Raw genomic sequence first — 18,827 nt, 5'->3', positions numbered from 1 at the left:
TAATTTTCTTTAACATGTTTTAACATCTTCCAAAACAAACAAAGACTTCAGCACTTTTAAAAACACAGTTCTCTGTATCTTGATCAAAACACAAGACTTGATTCAACAACGAACAACTCTAGTTTGAAGCTAATACAAAGTATAATTTTGTTACTCTAGAAGTAAACTAGAATAACACACTGGTAGATAAAGGCTCAAAATCTCTTTGTTTGTTAGATACTCTATTAAAGCCTCTACTAGATTCCACTTTAAGACTAGCTTGAATCCAGATGAACTCTGCTCCGCGTAATAACCTGTCTGAAATGGATAGAAATCCTGGGTTATAAAAATCCAGATGATCATATATCATTTACTGAGGCATCCAACAACGCTTCAAACTTGTCTCAGCTAAGATAAGTTAGGTGAGTGCATCTCACATCTCCTGTTCTCATTTATTAAAAATAAAAAATCACCTTAGAGGGATAATACCTTGTGTAGAACACAAAACAGGACTGAGTTCAAATAATCCAAACGCTGTTCTTGCTTGATAGCTATAGCAGGTCAGGGTGTTTCTCATTTTTTCCCCCAAGATGTTCATAAACGCTCATTTAAACATTAAAGGCAATGAAAGTAATGAACAACGGAAAACTCTGGAAAACACTGTACTGCAGAACTCTACAGCCAAGCTCCTTTTTCAGTGCTCCTCTCATGCTGAAGAGAGACAAAGAAGGCCTGTCAGGGGGTGACTCACTTCAGAGTAGCTCCGTGCTTTCGTTCAGCTGAACCACCCTATGCAAACCTTTGTTTTCCTTCTCCAGCTATTAACAAAACGCACCAGATGAGTTCAGACGTGGGAGGCTTCATCCGGACAGATCTTCCTTGGGAATCTGCAGTAGGAAGACAAGTGAGCGGGTTGCTACCCTGCACCCTTACTTGGATTTGCAGCAAATAGCAACAGTGTGTTTGAAAACAGTTGTAAACTAAAGAAAGTTATTTTCCTTTCATTGACCACACTCCTCTATGGAGTTTCATCTAATGTGCATCTCACAGAAGGTGCACGTATGTGGTTTTTCTTTCAGCTTCTGCCCAACACCAACTTTTTTGACTGTGTCTATCAGGACCATGTGTGCACCTGTGGATGACTTTTCCCTTGCTGCCACCTCCACAGATGACATAAATAGCAAAGCATCTCCTGTCTTCAAACCATAGCCAGACAAAATCCCAGATGTAACAAAAAGGAAAAAAAAATAAAAATGCTTCATCTCCAAAGAGCATTTCACTCTGTGAGAAAAGGAAGAAAAGTGACAGAAACAACAGTTACACTGTGAGTCCCTGGATGTACAGGGTAATTACTGGTAAGGCTTCAACTGGAAAATTGTGTTCAGTTTTGGGCTCCCAGTGTAAGATGGATGGTAATAAACTGGAGAGAGCTCAGCAGAGTGCTGCTAAGATGGCCAGGCACCTTAAGCATATGACCAAAAAGGGACAGCTGAGAGAATTGGTCTTGTTTAATCTTGTTTTATCTGATAAAGAAGAGACGAAGGGATGATTTAATTGTAGCCTACAACTATTTGTAAGGTATTCACACACGCGAAACAGCCAAAATCTTGGCACTGGCAAATGATAACAGGGGGTAACTACCACTGGTTGTGGCTTGGGTGGACATCAGAGAAAAAAAAAAAAAAAAACAACAACTTTACTGAGGGATAATACAGGGTATCCAGGGAGGCTGTGGAGTCACCATCCACAGAGGTTTGTAGGACTTGGCTAGACAAAGCCATACTAACCTGGTAAAGCGGCAGCACTAGTTCAGGAGGTTGGACAGGATGACCCACAGACATTCCTTCCAGCCAACATTTCTGTCACAAACTGTAAGTCCTGTTAATTGTCAGTAGCTGAAACAGCTTCAAAAGGAAATGTGGTTGCTCACAGGGGAGGAAAAAATGCCTATGTGTGTATGAAAAATGGACTCTGGATCCTGCAAATCCATACAGGCCAAAAGAAGAAAATGCACTTAGAGATGAAAGAGAGCGTTTACTTTTCTGGCAGTGTTACCTTAGCAAGTTTAAGGCCATCAGATAATTTTAAGAGAACAAAAAGCAGCCTCTCTAAAAACGGGAGCTCTCCATGTTTCCTGGTCAGAGTTGGAATATGAAACCCCAGACACACAAGGTTCATAAAGGAGGACTTTTTTAGACAATACAATAACTTCTGCATATTGGAGGTTAAATATACTTTCAAAAGGGTAGCTCCTCAGCTGTACAGTCAACTGCTTTGGGCACCACAAAAGATACTTCATGCGCATTGAATAGAGCTCCTGCGGTTACTTGCAAAATAACCTAGGAACCCTGAATTTATTTGTCTGCCACTAGGCAAGGTTCTAGAGTCAAGTTTCAAAGCGTCTCAGGGCTTCTACGATAAGTTTGTTAAAAAATAAAACCACGTAAAAAAGAAAACATGAATCGTATTTAGTCAGTGAAGACCAGCTGGCCAAGGAATACGGTTTTTCCTCGAAATATCTGAAGTTTCTTGTGCTGCTTCTCCCTGTAGATGACTTTAATGAAACAAAGCTGTTCACATTTTTCCAAACCTACTTTATTTCCTGCATTCACCGCTGTGATCCACAGTTTGTGCTTCACACTGGTAACATCAGATTGTCCGGAGTTATCATCATATGACCACAAGGAAATATTTGAAAAACACTTAGGTAAGTGAGAAGGATGCTATCTCTTGTATTTCATGGAGTCATAGAATACAGGTTGGAAGGGACCTCAAGGACCATCTGGTCCAACCTTTCTCAGCAAAAGCATGGTCTAGTCAACATGGCCCAGCACCCTGTGTTTGTTCACTGTTTACTGCATGTGTGCTGTGTGTTACAGAATGTTTAAAAGGCTACAGGAAGACAGCAGAAAGGCAGGCTGCTTTACTCTGGCATGCAAGTAAGCAGCTCGCTGCAGCACATGGGGCAGGTGAAAGCCACTGCAGGATGAGCAGCAGCAGAGAACAGGGAGCCTGCAGGCTGGCTGGAGACTCCCAAAAGGAACAGGAGACTTGCCTGTACAAAAAGACTCAGAAATAACCTGCAGGCTGCCAGGGAAAATTACGCTTTCCTCAGATTTTGGATGGGACCATGCAATGTGGAAAGCTGCTCAAAGCTCCACAACATGAGCAAGAGGAAAAGGCAGTCCTCACGGGCAGGGAGCAAAGATTTTCACTAGGGGCAAAAAGCACCCTGTCTCCATCAGGAGATCAGTCTGTCTCTGTCAGATTGCTCTCATTTGTATTCTCATCAAACCAAGCATTAGATACTGGATGCCCTTTTGATATTTCAGGCATATCCCCTTCAAGCAAAAGGTGCAGGAATACCTGCGCCTCTGCTGCCTCTGAGCACCTCAGTTTGCTGTCAGCACAGCTTAGCAATCTCACTCTTATTCACAACACCAAGGGGATCATAACGTTAACAATAAGTATTTCCATGTCACTTTAAAAAATGCAGCTTGGGTATTTCTGAGAACTTTCCTAGAGATGAAAAAGAGTGATTTTTATGGAGGGAATTCGTAACATTTCTTGTAAAACGTGGGCAAGTCATTATTAACATATTGTTAGCCATTCAGTGCAGTGTGGTTTGCTGTCTGCATGGCTTGACAGAGAACCTGTGGTGAATTCAGGAATTAAACACTGGCCTGTTAAATATGCAAGGCTAGTTATTCTCTCTAAGAGGATTATTAAAGCATCTCTATAATATTATAAAAGTATTTTAAAAGGATGCTCATTGTGCTAATCTGAAGATTGATTTCACTTTCTCTCCTTAGGTTTCTTTCAGTCTCTCCTCTATTTCATGTTTTGTTTATAAAAAACCCAAATATCGACAACTATGTGATGCTCTGTTATAACAAACTAGGACAGACTGGGAAGGAAGGTACTGATACACAGCCTTAACAAGAATCCACACTTCAAGAATCCAAGAGGATTTTATGCATGAACCTTAATAAGGCTATTTACAGATGATGAAAGTCTCCTGTCAGCATCTCTTTAAAGTTTCTCTGTATAAATATCAAAAATCTTGCTGGACAATTGGCTATTAGACATTAGGAGGTTTACTGCATGCTGTGCTGTGAAGCTATCTAGTTTTAAAGAGCAAATGACTCATTTAATAGATATGGTTCTGTTGAAAGAACATTCTTCAGAGCTTAGTAAGAAGTTTAAACCACATCAACATTAGAAATCAATGAGCCAAATAACTGTAGACGACTGAGGTCATGGTTAATAAAGAAAGACTTCAATTTTATTTTCATATCCTGTTTTTGGTCTAATCACTTGACCTCATTTTTTAAACATGGTCTGGATGTATTTCACCATTCCACACAGACAGACAGATTCTTTCTCCCAGTTTTACTCTCTTCAGTAATTTCAATTATATTAAACCTGATGTACACCGGAGGAAATAAATACATTTGCTGATATTTTCAAAGAAATCACCCGCCCAGTCCACAAAGCACAGTCCAGTTTAATGGTGCCATTTGGAGCTTTTCTGGCTACACAATATACAGCTTCTGTTGGCCCTGTGAACCATAGGAATGAGCCCATTCTTTGTTTTATTCTTCGAATGGCAGATTACTCATTTCTCACTCTCCAAGCCAACGTAGACTGCAATTGATAGAAAGGCATTTTTCCTCATTGGAAACAAGGTTGCCTCTGGTCTGTATACAGACTGAAAGCATGCTGAACAAATTTTTATATTAATTAGTGCTTATGTTTAAGTTCTCATACACAAGCATTTCAGCAAAGAAACTGAATTGTTCAAGTGCTGAGCTACCCTGAAGCTCCTTTTTAAGCTTCCTGACAGCAGGCAGCACAGAAAAGAACAAGATAGGATATTTGTACCTTTAAAAAAATTCCTGTGTTTCCTACAAAATGAAGAAATTGCAAGTCTGAAGGTGCTTTTTGGTTTGTGCTATTTTTACTGAAACTCTTACTGAGAAACTAAGCTCTTAGGAAAGGAAGGGGAGACCAAGGATCTGGGAGCTGTGTGGCAGAAGATAGCGCTGAGCACAAACAGCTTGAAGTTGTACTAGTGCTAGAATACAGTTCCTGAAGCACTGTTCTTACACACAACAGAAACATTTCTTGTTGAAAAGAAACATTGTGTCTTGAGTTTATGAAAGGAACAACCATCATCTCTGGATGTTTGTATGTGGAATAAAACAACCACGTAGAGGGAGAAACACAGCATTGATGAGAACACAGGTATCTCAGGTTTCCACAAAAAATTCTTCAGAAAATATTATCTATCAACATTATGACTGAGCTGAAAGCGAGACTACATTTAGTGGTAACAAGCACCTCAGATGGCTAGACTAGTATTTACTACTGGACAACACAAGGCTCACTTATTGATTCTATTATTAACAGCTTTGGTCACTCAAATAGTCACACACTTTCATCAGTTTCAAAATAGGAATGAAAGACGAAAAGCGGTGAGCTTCTAACTCTTTAAATAGGGTTCAGCATAACCAAGCCCCACGGCTTGAATATTAAGTCATAACTATCCAAGTACTGCAGACCACCTAATCCCAGATTTCTGGTCAGGGCTAACTTGTGACAAAAATTTTTCCCGAGTTATTAACTCACAATTGCTTTCTGGGCTCCAAACAGTGGGTTTACAAAATACAAACAAGTTATGTGAAATTTTCCTGTTTCATTAAAGTTCTAGTTTTTGGACATGCAGTCACCTGCCATCAATAAAAGCAGAACTCATATATCGCCCATGATTACTACTGGTGCACTTTGCACGTCCCACTTTCCAACACGCAACGTTTTTGTCTCTTTACTTTCCATCATCTCTCCTCAGATTTATTTGAAACACCTCCAGCTGATGTCTAGACACAAAGACACCTGATCTGGTATCAACAGCATGTTCAATAATTTTTTAATTCTTTTTTTTTATGACATTGGTCAGAAAATACCCATCTGCTGTTTTTCAGCTTTTGAGATTTAATGATTTGCTATTGTATAGCAGGGATAAAGAAAAACATGAAACAGATTTATAGCCTTTCTGCAAAACTAACACATTTGTATGATTCATCTACCAGCCCCGGTTTGTTCCAATGAGGACAAGGTCAATGTGACCACTACTAGATAAATTCTGTGATGCTATATAGCAAAGAAGCCTTTAAATATCAATGGTTAGCAGAGAAAAAGGTTCACATGTTAAAAGAATGTAAAAAAGCCTATAAAACTCTTTCCCTAGACAAGTCAATAAAATAAATAGGAATCCAACACCACTGTGTTTGAAACCTTTGAGTGATTTCTAAAAGGGAAGGCTACGAGCGATTTGGTCTGTTTATTCCATTCTCTGGTCCTGCTATGTCCCCATAAGCTGGTGCAACAGCCAGCAGTGCTGGTTCTCTGTCTGAAAGGGGAACCAAAACAAAGCCTAAGAAAATGTCCGCTCTATCCACCATCCCTTTTTCCTTCCCTTCCCCTCCCTTCTCTTTTTTCATTTTTCTTTCTTATTTTCTTTTCTCTGATTTTTCTTTCCTTTTATCTTTTTCCTTTCCTTTTCTTTCCTATTTTTTCTTTTTTTTTCTTATTTTCTTTCCCTCCCTTCTTTTTTTTTTTTTTTTTTTGTGGCTTCCCCCATGAGGGTTTGAAGTCTGCTAGATACAGTTATTTTGGAAATACACGTTCTTGCCTGGTTGCTTTACCCGTGATTCAAAAAGCGATTCCAAAAGCGAGTACTGTGGTAAGACGGTGAGTGACTTCAGAGTCGGCAAAACAGCAAGGACTTCCATTTGCAAGGCTGGGTGACATTGTACCTGCCTGGCTTTCCGTTCTGCAATGCAGGAGCAAAGACGGCAAAATGTTTAGGCTCTGCCTCTCTCTCGGTTCGTCTAAACCCAGGCAGACCTCTCCCTGGCTGTCCAGACCAAGGATCCATCGCAGAAATCTTTCTTCTGGCACTGCGCCACTGGATTCTTCTTGAGAGAAAAGCAAGGGAACATGGTGAGGGAGTGAAATAAAGCAAGTGTGAGGACCTGAGTGAAAAATACAACGTGTCTGCACAAAGAAAAGAGCTGAGCTTAAGATTTATATTCCTGGCAAATTTATTTCTAGAATTACTGAAGTATACCTTTCCCTCTCTGTTTGCACACTGCTCCCAAACACACAGAAGCTTTTGTTTGCTTTTCAGCTGAAAGATGTTATTTTCCTTCTAGTCTTTGCTATGGAGGAGAGAAGCTGGGGTGAAGAATAACTTGTTTGGGCAATAATTAATTGTTCTGATGGTTTCAGATCATCTAACATCAATTCTCAAGTTTCACTGACTTTCTTATATATTAGAACCAGGCAGCACGAAGAGCTCAGGAAATGCTGCAATAACATAATGTACATAGAAATTCTCCTTTTCTTCCAGGCTGAAAATTGTTTTCCTAAGCAACTGCTCTACAATGAAGTTGTTTGCATTACAAGTATTTTAAATATTATTCCCACATAACTAGATTTTAGGCACAAACCCAGATGAACTACTTTGAGAATTTATATTAAATAATACACAGAGGACGTGGATAGCTTCTGTATGAAGCTATCACGTGCCTAAACCACAGCATGACTATGCTCTCAGGAACACAACAAATACCAAAATTATCCCTTATGTTTGTTATAGTGAACTCAGAACAAAACATACATAATAAAATACAGTCCACACTCTGAGAAATGGCTCAGTAAGGATCCCTTCATTAAGGATCTACTCAGAAATTAGGGTGCCACTTTTAAGGCAGAAGCAGAGCATGTTGCAATTTTGCCATGATTTCCGTTTGCCGCTTCTGCAGAACTAAACATTCATGTTTGACTTCTGCATCTTGGTACTTCACAGCACAGCCTGTTGTGTTGGGAAGACTTTGTTGACATTTGAAACACTTCCATATTATGGTTTTAATTCAGATCACAAACACATCTTTGAAGTAGTTTCCCAGTCATCCCCACTTACTCTGCTTTGGTTCATATGGGCTGGTCTTGCAGCACAGTGCTTCCAGATGAAGCTAGGCCACAGCCCACCTAGCACAGGTGTCCAGTCATGGGACCGGACAAGAAGGAGCCTGAAAGATCTTGCCCAGTCCCAAAACCTGAGTTAGCAACACTCTGAATTCTTCTAGAGCTCCACACTCACTGCTTATGTAGACTTAGCCTTTGCTTCCATGTGTCTAAAACAGGCATTTTTTTCAGCAAAATGTCTCTGAGACAATGATTCTCAAAAGTCGATTAATTAAAATGTCCAGTCAATGTCCTTTACCTATGCCAAAACCATATTATGGTCTCTGATAAATATTGTATTCACACGTCATTAAAACGGTAACAGCCAGACTAAAAAAAAATTTCCCCTGGTGAAAGGTACTTCATGAAGAACCCTGGGCCTCTGACAACTGCTTTTGTCAGCAAAGGGGAAAAAAAAGATTTGTAGACAAAGTTTTCTATCAGTTTTAGAAATTAAATGCTTTCGATTGGATGGGAATATGAGAAAGATAACTACTGAACAACCTTTTCGTGCAGGTAGTTATAACAATGTTTTCAGTAAATATTGGACTATAAACTCCTACACAAACCTAATAGCATCCCTTCAGAGCAAGCTTATTCTCAACTTCGTTTCACTTAGCACACCTTTTCAAAGCGGACCAACCAATCCTCACAGAAACATGTTCACAGACAAATTGCCCAGGTTGCTCAGCCCTGTTATTTGGCAAGGTCTCCAGCCAGATGGGTTTGCTAATGACTCCTGTAAGGTGCTTAAATCAGAATCTAGCGTAACACATGACTGCCATGTTTAATTACTCTGTTAATAGAGCAGCTTCACGGATATTGTTTGGTATGTAGAAGTCAGAGGGTTTGATGAAATATACAAATAAGTAGTCTTTTTCACTGGAATGTAAGGATGCCAAAGCCTTGATCATCTGCCCATGTACAATCTTCCCTGAGAGCAGTCATAATAGCTGTTACAGCAGAGGCAGACATTTGTTCAACCCACAAAACATCTCTTAGCCAATGTGCACTAATAACGGACACAGAATTTTACTTGATTCCACTGAATATATTTTTTAACTATTAAACAATTTTCTGTAGGTTTGCCTGAATGAATTCAGCTGCTGAAGGGAAACTGGGATAAAACCATGATCTTAAACTGCTGAGGATACCTCAAACGTGCTCATTAGCTTCATTTCATTTTGCAGAACTGACTGTTTTGGTGTAGACTTTAGACTCAGCACTACACACAAAACATCTCACATAAGCTAACACTGCAAACAAATCCCCAATTGCAGGCACAAGAAGATGGTGAGCTACTTGCTGCTATAACTAATATAAAGTAATACGAGAAAACTAGACCCCTTTTGAAAATTGTCTTGAGGACGTATTTTTGGCTAAAGCAGTTTTTTCTCCCGAGGGCACTGATCAATGCCTAGGAATAGCCAAAACACCTTTTGACCCGTGAAGCCACCTTCTCAGTTATAGGACAGGACACGCCAAAGAAATTAAATTCGATAACGTTGACGGTCTCTCACTGGTAACAAGGGACCATGAAAGCTCTGGGGGTTTGGACTGTCTCTGGGTTAAGAGCCCAGAGAGTGGGCTCAGCGGCAACCTGAGCTATTACGGATGACAGTGATTACAGACAACAAAATAATCCGGGTTTAAGTTTTTAACATTTATTAAAAAAGCAGGATGTATGTTCATTTCAAATTAAACAGTTAAAAATGTTAAAGCATACAAACAAATCAATTGTGTACTAGCAGCATCCAATTGTTAGAATTTTCTAGAACTCCTCAGTACAGTCTTGGCAAGCTAAAAATATTACAACTTGCAACCAACTGACCTCACCATAGTGCAGATAAAACAAACTTTATAAAAACAACAATTTAAGGTTAAATAAGCTTAAATAAAGGTGTTAAATACAAGACACTTGATCAAAGCTTCTGTACAAAGATAAAGAAATTTGGCATTGTACAATTGATTGGCTGGCTCACACCATACATGATTTCAATAGTTAAGCAGTATAGCTGTTTAGCTGAACATTGACTATACAAAAGTAACTGAAGTTGGGAGTGGGCTAACCCCAGTGAGCCATTTACAAGGCATGTGTATTTTTAGAAAATCAGAACACTGTTTATATTCAGGCACCATTTGTTCCTGCAAATAAATAATCTCTAATGTATCTGCATCCAAACTAGTGTTAAACACATCAGTGCTAACATTTTATAAACACAGCTTTGTGACTATTCACTATACCTCCATTCTTATTGCTATGACAATGTGGACTGTGGAAATAAAACTACTGTACATACAAAAAAATAGAGCACCTTTTAAACATTAAAGTATATGTCTGGTTATTCTTTTTATCTTACAATACTGAAGCCCAAGCTAATGTAAATTGCTTTAACATCTTCACCAGCACACCTGAAATGCAGGAACTAAAACCCCAAATATTCCTCTTCAGGCAAGCCCCAGCCAGAGCATCTTCTAAAAATGTCTAAAATGACACTAAAGATTTTTTACATTCATCTGCACACAAACAAATATCTGCTATTCTCTGCTTTCTTCATATGAATTTAAAGACGGATTACCACAGTTCTCTCTCCTTTTCAGATGAGTAAAGCTGGACAGAGAATGTAGCGGAAACACCTAAAATGGATTGTGAACACAGTGAAATTATTACCCCGCTAATTCAAAAAATACAGCTGTTACATTGTTCAAATACATATTTTCCAGGGGCGCAGTCATTAGGATTTTTTGTCTATCGTATTGAAAAACCATTCTGTAAATTTCCTCAGTTGAGCAGCTGCTGTTTGAGACTCCTCCTGAAGTCTCATATTATCTTGCCTCAGATGCTGCACCTCTGCTTGGAGAACTGCCTTGTCCTGTTTTTCCTGGTTAACAAAGACACACATTGAGTAAAGCAAGTTGCCGTGAAGACAGTATTTATTTTTGTTGTTATTATTTCTGTGCAAATCACACAACTACTTTCTTTGAGTTCCCTAATCCTGACAAATACTAACTGTAAGGTAATTCCTGAAATATGCTCCAACTACCTCATTCATTCTGATATTGCAAGAAAACTACATGCTACTTTAATACATAAATTATAGGAGTTTACACCATTTAACAAAAAAATTCAAGCACTAAAAGGATAACAAGCTTTTAGCTATTACAAATCATATATGAGAACCCAAGCCGTTAGGAACTGATTTAAAGCATACATTACGGAAGAAAAAATATCTAATTTCAAAATTTTCTCTTACATGATTATTTTCTTACCAAAAGCAGTCTCATTTCTACTAGTCCTGGCATTGTCTCCAGCTCACAAATTAGACAGCAGATGAGACACAAAGCAAGTCATTGTTATGTGAGCAAGACACCACAAGGCAACAAGGATGACAAATCTGGCGTGTTAACTACTTAGCGATAGTGCTCGTGTCCGTATCCCTACCCTTTGTTAAATCCAAGGTACCATAAATGGAGATAAAGTGCCTCATTCTTTCTGGGTATGACTGTATGTAAGACAGTTATTCTGGAGAAAAAAGACCCATAAACTAGTTATCCTGAGGGCAGCTTGTTCACATAACCATTCCCACAGGACCTCCTGCGCCTCAGTGCTAAGATGAGCCACCGGGCTCTATCATTCGTTGATTACACTATACAGTTTAATTGATGTACTTTTTTGAAGCCCTTGCCGAACTCTGCATAAAAATACAACTATTAAAACCGAAGAGTAATAATATTGCTAATGATCTCTTACCTTTCTCAGGTCAGTTTGTAGTTGCCGGAGGATGACTTCCAGCTGGTTTACTTTTCCAGTCAGAGTACTCGGGGCATGCTCCCTGTAAAGTAAACCACTACCTTCACTCCGGGTTAGTTAAAAACATTTCCTCCCCTAGCTTTTGCAGAGTAACACTTTTAGTAATAGCAAAGAAAAAAAAATCAATTTAGGCATAGTTAGGAAAACAGTGACAAAACCAGCAACAGCAAAAGACTACTACTGGAACCCATCGCTGTAATATCTGAAATCTGCCTCTCAGGCGAATCAGGCAGAATTCACAATGATTTAAGAAGGAACGTTTTAGGAATTATTTGCACATACCCTCACAGGGCAAGTCAAACTTGCTGCTAAATGGTGTGCTGAGCATGTTTGTTAACAAGCTGCCTTCAGATAAGGCCTGTACTAATCTGGAGCAAGCTGCAGTAGCAATTACTGTAAACCAAAAGAGCTGTTAGGAGTTCTTTTGTCTGGTCTGCGGTTGTGTCATTTGCAGCAAAGGATAAACCTATGGCTTTATGGAGACAAATATTTTGTTTAAAGGTCAAAACATATGAAATATTGCCACAGGTTAATGAAATGCACAACTGAAAGAAAATACTGAGAATAGCTTCTATTTCCTGTATGATAATGAGCACTGCGGGAGACAGTTTCATATACATTATAGATGAAATTAGCCATAATGTGAATCATTTTGTCTAGAAGAGAGAAGCTGAAGAGATAAGCTTTATATACAAAGCTGAATCAGCTGCTTCATGCAAGTCCACAAATCTGACAGATTTGACGATACTAAAAGTGGAACATCTTTAACAGTCTTTTGCAATCCTTACTGATCACTAGGCTGGGAAAGATGTGGACTTGGAAGTCATTACAATAAATCTGCTTTACCATGTAAGTTAATTTCTGTAAAATTGGTTCAAATTATAATGTGATAGTCTAACAAGCAAGAAGACTTTTCCCTCCATTTCCTGTTCTTCCATTCCTGCAGCTGAAGAGCAAAACTAATCAAAGATGTGTTTTTCTGTTAAAGCACACTAGTGGACAGATTACACTGCTGAATCTGTGTTTTTAATAAGTATACTCCTCACAGCAGGGAAGACGGGGAAAAGGAAAAAAAAAAAAAAGTTCTTTCTCCAGAGCACCGGGAAGAATTTGAAGAATTGGACAGTTTGGCATACAAGTTTCCTGCAGTCCTCAGTTACAACTTCTCTTGGTTAATTTACCTCTGTATAAATGAAAAATCATGGTTTTGCAAGTAGTTGCAAATAGTTGCAAAAGATAGGTAGGAACACCTGTTCCAAGGTCTGAGATGTGCTGCAGATAAGGTTATTGCAAACTACAGAGTTCAGCTCCTATTACAGTTCTATACAAATAAAAATATAAATAAATGTTAACACAAGTTAGTATTGTATAGGAGGAATACAGTGAAAAATTCAATTAGCTGAGACTCTGCATCAGAGGCCTATTCTAGTGAGAGAGCTTTATCTGACTATACCTAAAATTTTCTAGGTAGAACTGCTCAGAGGCTCATTCCAAGAAACAACATTTTTCAGAATCAAAGACATGATCAGTCAAGGTAATAGGTCTGCCATCAAATAGCAGTGAAACATGCATACAAGCAATTTGACATGCAACATTAAGAGAACATATTTTCTTAAATTATTTTTGTAAGAAATCCACTTTAATTCTGACATACCCAGTAGCCTCAAGGAAATCTTTTCCATCCGTGGGACTCTCATCCAAAGGTAAGTCTTGTGCTCCTTCCAAGCCCTGAGCTTGCTGCATATCATTCAAGGTACAAAAAGATGCTACTCTCTGATCTGTAAAAAAGTAACGTAAGGATACGTTTAAAGCTGGACATATATACAAAATAAAAGGCTACATTGCAGCCGTTATCCTGTATCAGTTAGAGAAATGGATGTAGGTTTCTACATCACAGCTTTGAAGATAATCAGCAGATGTAAAGTATATTCCAACTAGTTGGCTTCCCCACATCTGCATCCAAAGGCAACCCCAAAGCAATTTTTTGTGTCTATCAGCAGAGTAAGATAGATTTGTTTGGACCAGTTAATGCTGATATGAACAGTAAATTGGTTTTGATGAAATCCACAGAAAAACATTTGAGAATTCAGGGCCACAACCAATGACAATAATAATTCATTGAAAAGGTTTGCATTTCCCATGGACTTAAAGCCATTGGATTCCTCAGAAATCTGCGCTGTTCATTTCACACTGTTTTACTGTCTCAAGCATTTGCAGAACCTCATGGTAATCTGCATACTTGAAAAACAATAAATTCACACTATTTTTATCAATTGAGTTTTTGTTATATATATTACTAAGGCACGCTATTATCTACATTGGATTCCACTAGAACACAATCTAACAAGCACAGATGTAATTACCTATGGATATACAGTGTGGTTGCCAAAATACATCAGTCACCACATAATAGAAGTATGCCATGCAGATCATCATTGCACAGAACAGGAGTAAATGATGCATTCATTAGGATTTAATTTGTCTTCTTAAAAAAAATAAAAATCCATATTCTGTGGAGATTGATTTAACTTATTTCTGTCAAACAAAATCCATTCTGTAGGCTTGTAATAAATTCTGGCAATAACATGCCTGCCTTGCCCTTTCTCCCCTTGCTCTACCACCCCACAAGCCCGAAGCTTGCATCATCATGCAAACGTGCAAACATAGGAAATAGTAAAGAAAGTTTAAAAAAGGCAAAAGCCATCAAGCCCAGACCATCACCTAGAAACGGCGTGTGATGACAGAACGGCCCAAATTCTTCATCTGAGTCAAAACCTGGAATAAGATTTAGAATGTTCCTATGAACAAGAGAGTCCATCTCTGCTGGCGCGGCTGTGGCCCTCACGTACAGCGCACACAGCGGGATGCTCCCGCTCATGCTGGCTCTCGCTCTCGGCTTCGCAACACCATTTTTACACACCACCAACGTTCCAGGCCAGCATGAGGTGTCATGCCCCGTGCCTCTTCACAGTAACACCCAGTGTTGCAACACAGCATGACAGCTTGGCGTGCCACACACAAAGCCAACCCTCCAGGCCCTATGCACCCCAACAGCGAACACAGGCCAGATCGTTTCAACTAGGAAGGAGATTTTGGTCTAAAAGTTCTACCAAACAAACATAGGAAATCACTAAAAAGCTCTTTAAAGGGATTCTTTAAATGAATAGTTTTAAGGAATAGCAAAGATTGAGAATTAATTCCATAAGATAATGAAGAAAAGTTGCATGTCATTTTTTGTCCGATTTTAAAGACCACAGCCCATTTCCCCTTCCTTTTATCTCTATTTCTGACGAGCGATCAATCTCAGCAAATATAAACATAACTTTTTCATATGTGCTGACAATAAGGTAAGAATATCATTTTCAACACATAATCAATGACCTCATTTACAGAGCTGAAACTTATTAAGTTGCATAGATTTAATTAGTACAGGTAAATTAAAACTACTTTCCCAGCCCAAACACAGCCTGTGGGCCAGACACGAGACCGTGTAAGCGATCAGTTGGAACTACATATCTAATTATTGATTTCACCTTTACACTGTTCACACTTTTGTTACCACTTCATAGAAGAGAACAGCCAGCAACAAATGTTATGCTGTTGCTATTTTACCTACGGCAAACAATACATGACAGGTAACATTGTGTCTCAGAGGCAATTCTACTGTTTTTATATATATATACACATATATATATATGTATATATATATAAAAATATCTGCATTTTTCTCCCTCTGCCAACTAAACTTAATTAAAGAGAATGGCCACTTGTCTGGTTTATTTCGTCAGTTGAGAAAATGTTTTGTTATTTGATGTCCCCAGCAGTATTTGAAGGCATCTCTTTCTTGATGGATAAAAGCAGGTGCAAAACCAGGTACATGCAGCTTTAATGAAATCACGTGATGCCATATTTAAACAAAATATATGAAAATATTTTCCTATTATTTCAACACGCAACAAAAATTTTAAAACCTGAAGTGTATTGTGTGGATTGATTTTTTCCTTCCTTGTGTAATCCCTAATGAATTTAATCTCCACATAATTTAAAAATAGTATTAAAACTTAGAATAAGAAATTCATTGTTAAACCTTTTATATTATCCTAGCACAACTTAAACATATTTTTCCAATATTCATATCTTTATTAAATATGAAACCATATTCTCACATTCATCAGGTGAGGAATAAAGTCACTACATGATTGCTAATACCCAGAAGTCTCCAATCATATCACATACTACGTAAATTCCTGTGTTGCTCTTCAAAGAGGTAGTTCCTTAATTATCAAAAGCCAGGTTAGTGTCAAAATCATTCTCTGAACTAGTTAGTGACACCATAAAACTCTGTAATGACTAGTACATCAATAAAATCCTAGACTAGGAAACTATTTTGCCTTTGAATACTTGTCAAGTACTTTTAAAGACACATCTTTGTTTTCAGTAACTACAGCAAATCTCACTGATATCCCTCTAAGTATTCACACTTAGCAATAGTTTCACCAACTTACTTTTTAAATCAAAACTGGTTTAGGTGAGTTGTGGTGAAGGTTAAACTTGTGCTTCAAAGACCAAAATCTTCCACTGATTTTTGGTTTATTTGTTTTTAACAGAACTGTCTTGATTCTATATTCATGAAAATGAAATCAAAGATGCTTTCACTAACAGCTAACTTTTCAAAAGAAAAAACAAGTGTATTTCTGACTATGATGCTGTAGACACAGGTTCTGCTTCCTCCAAACTACAGGGACACCTCCTATTCAATTCAAGTGATATGTACATACTAAACCGAAGAAAATAATATGTAAATCTCAGAGCTCTTTATTTTTCTCTGGGACATCCTTGCCAAACCCCACAGGACCCACACATGGAAAACTATTTGCAAAAATATATTGGTGTTTATATAAAAAGTTTAATCAACAGTTGACTTAGCAAGACCAAAGATAAGACAAAATTCATGTCTCACTCTAAAGTAATAGAATTGTACAGTTGTAACCACTAAGAATTTGGATCTGGATTTTCATTGTACTAGACCACTAACAGGCATAAATAACTCCAGCCAGTTTTGATGTACCAGAGAGAAGAAAAGGCTAAAATGAATATAGTGTATAAAGCTGCTCTCTTGTAATTGAGGTCATATCTGCCCACAAACATACACTGACATATGCACTGAAGAAAAAAGAAGTTACACACGCATGCACTAGAAATGACCAAATGTTAACCTAATATTTTTCTCTTTTTCTAGCACTCTAACATACTAATTTGGTTAAAATAATTATCTGCCATGCTGAATGCTTCAATTCTTTCTCATTATGTTATGTGTAGCATTACTCGCATTAAGCGATAAAGATTTTATAATATTAATTATAGCAGCACAGATGTTTCTGCAAAGATAAACAAGCATTAAAAAATACTGCATTCTGACTGGCAGTAGTAGACATTCATAGAAATAGCCTGGAAAAAAACCCAGAAGTTGAAACCACCTATTTTAATGAACTAAATCAGAGACATCAGAGGGACTTTCTTATGCTATTAATGCCCACAATATGATTTACCAAATGCTAAACAGCTTTTTTTAAAAGCACAATAACCCTCGTTTAAAGTAGCACAAATTCTCTATTTATAATAATAATCAATATTTATGTTTGTGTCAATACTCTTTTGTAATGACAGAAACAGATATGGACATCTAGAAAGGCTTCTCCTTTTGTTCCCCAAAACATGGAAAAGATCCAAAATTAGCCATCAGTAACATAATACAGAGGTTGAAACCCAGTCCTTCTTCCCTAACTTGGAGATCTATAGGAGGGATAACACAAAAAGATAATTAAAAAAATACATTCTCTCCCTTTTCCCATATTCTTTTCTGAGATTTCTTTGTTTTTCTTCTAATTTGGCTTTCAAATTTATTCCACAACACCCCCATATATTTACCTTTACTCAGTTCAACATGCTTCCTTGCTTGCTTTTGCTTTTTTAACTTCTCCTTTTTCAACCCAACTGCCCTCCCTAAAACCCTACTGCTTTTGCTATACAGTCACATGCAGCTCTGTCTGGTTTTTTTTATTGTTTACTTCCGGAACGGATGAAAAAAAACCATACAGCCACGTACTTCTAGCACGTCACCTGCTTCCTGGTTGTGCTGTCCCTCTGCAGCTCCCACTAAAATAAAAGACGGGAACTGGAAGTAGCCTACCCATGTGTGAAAGAAATGGAAGGATACCCCTTGCTACTGACTGCATCCATGCTAAAGATGATCTCTGGATAAACAGCACAGTCAAAACTCTGTCCTGGAAAGGAAGGCAGCGTGAAGACTTGAAGTTGCAATGTGCTCCAGCTTATGGATGCAGATCCCAACAGACACAGCTCGAGCAAAACCCCTGACTGATGTACTTGCTGGAGCCCGTGGAGTTGATGCCTGCACAGCTCTCCATTGCTCTGTGAACACCTGTCTTAGCAATAACAGAAAATTTTCAGGGAAAGTTTGGAGTAAATATTCAGTTTCCCACACAAGCTCTTGCAAGCAAAAGCAGTGGAAAATGAAATCCTCACAAAGTGAAAAGCGTTATCATCATGCCTTCAATTTAAAAAAACAAGTAATGGCTTACTCCACCCTCATGGGCCACAGGACCAAGCCTTCAGTTGGATAAAAGCTAGTAACTAATTAATAAACAACCTAGTTAACTATTCATTTGGGGGTAGAGGGGGAAGCTCAAAATGAGACCACTGTTCTTGTTACACCCATGAGTAAACTCTGAGTATAGATGATGGTCGCAAATACCTTGCTACTATATTTAATTCTTAATCCAATTAATGCCAACATGATAAGCACCTAAAAAGGCTATATTTAACATTAATCAAGATATAACTGCATTTAAAACAGATAGATGAAGGACTGTGAGGCCCAGATTTTGGACGTGGAAGTCGTCAGAATATGTAAGTTGTCAACATACAATCTACAGAGATCACAGGGGGAAAACCCTGACTTTGGAATCAGATTGGTAATTCTAAT

General features: G+C 38.2%; 1 protein-coding gene across 7 annotated transcripts in view; it reads right to left on the bottom strand.

Moving 5' to 3' along the window:
- Nucleotides 1-9,658: 9,658 nt before the first annotated feature.
- Nucleotides 9,659-18,827, bottom strand: part of SIPA1L2 (signal induced proliferation associated 1 like 2) — a 151,112-nt gene continuing 141,943 nt past the window's right edge. For 4 of the 7 annotated variants that reach the window (XM_040598689.1, XM_040598691.1, XM_040598693.1 and 1 more), the window contains 4 exons: nt 14,543-14,596; nt 13,476-13,599; nt 11,762-11,843; nt 9,659-10,892 (listed from right to left, as the gene is read on the bottom strand). In XM_040598689.1, coding sequence (XP_040454623.1) covers nt 10,746-10,892; nt 11,762-11,843; nt 13,476-13,599; nt 14,543-14,596 — 407 coding nt within the window. In that variant the 3' untranslated portion in view covers nt 9,659-10,745. The remainder of the gene's footprint in view (nt 10,893-11,761; nt 11,844-13,475; nt 13,600-14,542; nt 14,597-18,827) is intronic. The other 3 variants (XM_040598692.1, XM_040598697.1, XM_040598695.1) reach the window with 1 other exon arrangement.

The sequence above is a fragment of the Falco naumanni genome, chromosome 6 (genome assembly GCF_017639655.2).
Source record: "Falco naumanni isolate bFalNau1 chromosome 6, bFalNau1.pat, whole genome shotgun sequence".
In the NCBI taxonomy this organism is placed as follows: Eukaryota; Metazoa; Chordata; class Aves; order Falconiformes; family Falconidae; genus Falco; species Falco naumanni.
This window is presented reverse-complemented; position numbering and strand designations above follow the sequence as displayed.